This window comes from Elaeis guineensis, chromosome 13, assembly GCF_000442705.2.
Source record: "Elaeis guineensis isolate ETL-2024a chromosome 13, EG11, whole genome shotgun sequence".
NCBI classification, from domain to species: domain Eukaryota; kingdom Viridiplantae; phylum Streptophyta; class Magnoliopsida; order Arecales; family Arecaceae; genus Elaeis; species Elaeis guineensis.
Window position 1 is genome coordinate 68578306 of NC_026005.2, and position 5480 is coordinate 68583785.

The 5480-nt window shown below is 41.4% G+C and overlaps 1 protein-coding gene across 1 annotated transcript; it reads left to right on the forward strand.

Annotated features, from left to right (window-relative positions):
* Positions 1-488: 488 nt before the first annotated feature.
* Positions 489-2701, forward strand: LOC140853332 (cyclin-A3-1-like). Its single transcript, XM_073247835.1, has 8 exons — positions 489-1108; positions 1200-1432; positions 1531-1606; positions 1703-1782; positions 2018-2048; positions 2157-2306; positions 2391-2525; positions 2630-2701. The coding sequence occupies exons 1-8, from the start codon at positions 755-757 to the stop codon at positions 2699-2701; spliced, it is 1131 nt and encodes a 376-aa protein (XP_073103936.1). The 5' UTR covers positions 489-754.
* Positions 2702-5480: the final 2779 nt, after the last annotated feature.

Here is a 5480-nt window from a genome sequence, read left to right on the forward strand (position 1 = left end):
CCTAATATTTTGTATATTCTTGATATATAAGCAATGTACATTCCTAATAGATTTAAAGGTTCTTTTATTAACCGTGAAGGAAATGGCCCTTTCAAATCCTACTGTGTTCCCAGCCTCCCTCTCTCCCACATTTGCACTCTCTTGGGTGGCAGCTTTCTCTAATTGGTTTGCAATATGATTGCAGAGATTGGTTACACTAGTTGTGAGCATGGATCATCAAATTGAGATTTTGTTTTTTTTATTTTTGTTTTTGTTTTTATTTTTATTTTTATTTTTTTGACTAGGCTTTTCCTTTGTTTTTGGCTCATACATGTCTAGCGTTATGAACCGCCGCATCGGCTACATCCAAATTTTTACCCTATCGGCCCGCCCGCCTAACCCATATGGATTTCGGATTTCGGCGCTTTTGGATCCGGAGGGAGAAGAAATCCCAAAACGAAAACCAGACCCGTTTCTTTCAAACTTTCGAACGCTCAGCCGAATCAAACATTCCCCCCAAAAATCCCACAGAAACCAAACTGAAAAATCCTCAATGCCGAAACCCCAATCCTTCGACGAATCCCGCTTCCAAATTTCCCTTCGAAATCCAAAGCCAATGGCGCCCTCCCAACCCTCCCTCTAAATCCCCAACCCCTCTTACCTTCTCATCGAACCCACTCCCATCTCTCTCCCCTCCCTCCCATCTCTCCCTCTCCTCTTCCTCTAAATCTAACCCTAACCCTAAAGGAGCAGCGGAGGTACCAGGACGGTGGTCATGGAGGACAAGGAGAACAGCATCCGCCTCACTCGCGCGGCGGCGGCGAGAAAGAGGGGCGCCTCTGCAGCGGCTTCCGCCCGCCAGTCTCTCCCACGCGGCCAGCCCCCGGCCAAGAGGAGGAAGCGCAAGGTCCTGGGCGAGCTCAAAAACAACTCCAACGCCGCCTCCGGTCTCGAAACCCCTCCTCCTTCCAAGCCCAGAACCAGATCCCGGGCCAAGAAGGAGGGAGAGGCTCGAAAGGTTCCTCTTTTGGATGTTTCCGCAGCCGAAGAGGTCCATTCCGAGGCCGAAGACCCGCAAATGTGCGCCTTTTATGCTCCGGATATCTACCAGTACCTCCGCTCCATGGAGGTAAAGGATTTGGATTGCAGATTCTTGAGATTTTGGTTGTGTTCATTTGATTAGAGCGGGAGTTTTGACTTGTCTTCTGGGATTATTTTAGGTGGAGTCGAAGAGGAGGCCGCTGGTTAATTTCATTGAAACGGTCCAGAAGGATGTAACTGCCAACATGAGAGGGATTCTGGTGGATTGGCTGGTCGAGGTGGCGGAGGAGTACAAGCTTTTCTCGGACACTCTTTATCTCACAGTGTCATACATTGATCGATTTCTCTCGTACAATGCTCTAAGTAGGCAGAAATTACAACTTCTTGGTGTTTCCTGCATGCTTATTGCCTCGTAAGTGTTGGTTTTTCTTCCTCCTAATTTTGTCTCCAATTGATTCTTTTCTGCTGTTTGATTGATTCATTGATGTGGGTTTTTATTTTGGGATGCAGGAAATATGAAGAGATTAGTCCTCCCCATGTGGAAGATTTTTGTTACATTACTGATAACACTTACACAAAACAAGAGGTAATTTTTCCTCTCTCTTGGCTCTCCTTTATGTTACCTTTGTTGCTGGGGTTGAGATCTTCAGAGTGACGTTGCTTTATCTGTATCTGGGTGTAGGTGGTAAAGATGGAGAGTGACATACTGAAGTTTCTCAACTTTGAGATGGGCAATCCCACCATAAAAACCTTTCTTAGTATGTGTTTAAGCTACGAATCTTACTTTATCTTTTGCTTTCAGTATTACTCTTGATAAGTCTTGTTTTATGATGACAATGAACACAAGCATTGAAAGAAAAAAAAAACACGATTTTGGATCCATTGTCTTGTCCTGATGTTTTATCTGGACTTTGGATTTAAGAATGGTACTATAATTGCTTTTTTGTGACATCTCGTATTGAGCTAATTTGAGTTATTAATTCATTCTCTGCAGGAGATTCACAAAGGCTGGGCAAGGAGATGGAAATGTAAGCTGGTCTAATGTCTCTTTTAATGCTAATTTGGAACATTTAATCATGTGCTAGACTTTTCTTCCAGATTGGATACTGGATGAATAAGTTTGGAGCATTTTGCAGTATCCAAATCTCCAACTGGAGTTCTTGAGCAATTACCTTGCTGAATTAAGTTTGGTAGACTACAGCTGTGTTCGGTTTTTGCCATCAGTTATCGCTGCTTCTGCTGTCTTTCTTGCAAGATTCACCATCAATCCAAAGGTTCATCCTTGGGTAAGTGTATTACTCAATTATTGTATTTTTCACTAAAATGAGTTCGTTGTATTTGCATTGCTTATTGGTCTTTTGTTTTTCCAGAGCCTACCACTGCAACAACAGACAGGTTATAAACCTTCTGAGCTTAAAGATTGTGTTTGTGCAATTCATGATTTGCAGCTGAACAGGAAATGGTCATCTTTGACAGCTATAAGGGAGAAATACAAGCAGCACAGGGTAAGATATTATACTTCCATGTGGCTTATTTTCCCTGTTTATTTCTTCTTGTAGTCTTGCAATGTATTTTATTTTTTCTAAATCCTATCTGCTTTTCTGAGCAGTTCAAATGTGCATCAATGTTGCTTTCTCCCTCAGAAATTCCTGCATCATATCTTGAAGACTTAAAAGAATAGCTTCGCAAGTATTTTGGTGGCAACTCATGCAAAAAAGACAGTTGATGGCATTTAATGGCTACTTCGCAGATAGGATTTGGAAAAAGGAAAGAAAAAACCCACCATGTGTAATAACTCTGTCATCGGAGATCGCCAACTTGCTTTGCCTACGTTGGGAGGAGGAATGGATGAACTTGTTGCTGAAGTAGCATTAAAATCTGTTTTGGTTGGATGAGGGGATCCAGTGTCTGTTGACAGAATATGTTAGAAACTTTTTGAGTGGTTGAGTTGTCAACGCACAATCTTGTATTGTTCTGATATACAGTTCTCTATAGCCGATAGGTAAAGCAGACTATGTATGTTAATTGTATATGTAGAAGTTTTCTGAAGTAAAGACAATTCATATATACTCTGGATAATTCCTGTTACAGATTGTGGACCTAGTTTAGGTATCTAGTGATTTCTACTGCAAGCTTACAATCATTTAGATAACTTATCACAAAAACCGGAACAAGATCTAGAACTCTAACTATACAATTCTAGACAATGTTATGAGAACTACATCAAAAAGATCATGTTATGAGAGCACCTCCAGTTCATCTCATTTAAAATTGCTTTGTTTTCAAAGGTTGCTAGAAGGGCATTCTTACTGAAAGAGATCTAATCTACTGACAATTATCTGAACTTGTGTGTGACATTGTTCTTTTGCATTTGCAAGGTTTTAGATTGGTTCGAGGTGCCAACTAGCTTAGTTGGTAAAGTATAAGTGTTGGATCATTGGATGCTGGTGACTTATGTTTAAATTTGCCCTCAACTTCATTTCAGCTTGTTTTTCTTTCTAGTTCTTTAATAAAAGAAGATTGCTAACTTGTTCTTGGAAAATAACTGAAAAATTAATGCCTCGCTTATAGCAAGATTATTATTGTTTATCTTCATTGCGAAGGCAAGATATACATATGGAAAATTTAGGTTCAATTAGGAGAAGAAAGTTATCATGTATCAGTCCTATCCTGTGGAGAAGTTAATAATTAAGACAGTAATGTTAGAGGCTCTCTTATGTGCATTCTTGCCATGTGGCATGATGGGTTTGGTGCAACTTACGGATTTGTCGCTATACATGAGAGTAGGTTCTGTTGGGAAAGTGACTCGTTGATTGGGGGAATTAACCGTTCCCATAACGAGCATTTAGAGCAACTTAGTGAAGCCACATCATATGTGGGTTAGATTTTGCGCTTATTCCAATCACCAACTCTGTCAATCACCTAGAGAGAGCTTGTAGATCAGTGGAAAGATTTTTCTTTAATGTGAATGACTAGGGTGTTGTCTAACGGTTAAGAGAATTAAGCCTAACAAATTTATAGATTCCGGCTAATAGTTTGTGGCTCGGTCTTCATATAAAAAGGTACGATGGAGATTCTCAAATAAGGACAAACTAATTTGGAAAAGCGAAACAAAAGATGAGAGGAGTTATGTTCTCCAACACCATCTTTTTTTATTTATCTTTTTTTGTTGTTTTAAGTTTCGACTAACTTAAGCATCAGAGGGTCTTTCATTAGAATACCCTTGACAAGTACGGATTTTCTTGTAAGTTTTTTTTGGCATCCTAAATCTTTGACAACATCTTAGATGTCGGACGATGTCCAGCTCCAGTCACATCAACACTTTTCTAGAGTTTTGTGGCATAGATTGGTATTAAAGAAGGGGTCCAGTCTTTTTTTGAGAGAGAAAGAGAACATAGTGCAAATGAGAGCACAGAATTTCGTCGCTTCCCTCTAGCAATCCATCCGTCACAGCAGGAGTAGCACTACCCATGGGTTTATTGTGGTGCAACCTCTGGTCATGATAGATCCACTGCCGTTTGATACCTTGGCTCACAAGATCCAGACATGATCGGCACTATACAACAACTCCAACAAGTGACGGAGTAGCAACAACAGTGCGTGAGCCAAACCCCTAAGTGCTCTCTCTCGTCGCGATTGGCATCTCACTCCCAAAGCCTGAAATCTACCTCCCAATAGCACATCTATCATTCCCTACCTTCGCAGCTCGCTCCTTCTCCTATCAGAGCATAAGGGAGAAGGCACACTTGAGGAGCTCTTCCTCTTCCGATGATTTGGCTCTACCTACTCCTCTAAACCCGAGAGATCTCAGCAGGAAGAGAGCTCAAGAAGAGAATTTAAGACATTGAGCATCGTCTTTGTGAAATCCAGAGTGGATCTCACTAGAGCAATGATGGCCTCAGCTTTAATTCTTAACCATCATTCTCCCAGACTATTTTGGGTGAACCGATCTCGAGTTAGTTCAAATACCTCAGTTGGAGCTGTATGATGGTTTCACGGATCCCTTAATCATCTGTAGGATTACAGAACCCTCATGATGTTGTAGAGTGTCTCAGGCATCCTCCTTTGCCTCGCCTTCCCAACCACCCTTAGAGAGTTGGCGTGGGCATGGTATTTAGGACTCCAGCTTGGGTCCATCTATTCGTTCGAGCAGCTCGATAGGCTATTCATTGCCCATTTTGATAGTAGTCGAGCTCAACCAAGAAACTCCAACAGCCTCTTATCTCTCTGACAAAAGAAGGGTGAGTAGCTGTGCGACTATGTCACATGATTTAATGCCGCCACACTCAAGGTATGTAACCTCGACGAGTCGATGGCAAAGTTGGTGCTCAATAAAGGGCTATGAAATGAGCACCTCATCTTCTCCCTTAATAAGAATTTTTCGAGGGATTACATTGATTTGCTAGTCCGAGTCTGAAAGTACATCCAGGTGAAAGAAGCTTGGATAGTGTGCAAGTAAA

Excerpts from the sequence above, each read along its gene's own strand:
- LOC140853332 (XM_073247835.1), top strand. The coding sequence starts at position 755 with ATGGAGGACAAGGAGAACAGCATCCGCCTCACTCGCGCGGCGGCGGCG. Across the intron at positions 1,109-1,199 it reads AGTACCTCCGCTCCATGGAG|GTGGAGTCGAAGAGGAGGCC; the intron begins GTAAAGGATTTG and ends GGATTATTTTAG. Across the intron at positions 1,783-2,017 it reads ATAAAAACCTTTCTTAGTAT|ATTCACAAAGGCTGGGCAAG; the intron begins GTGTTTAAGCTA and ends TCTCTGCAGGAG.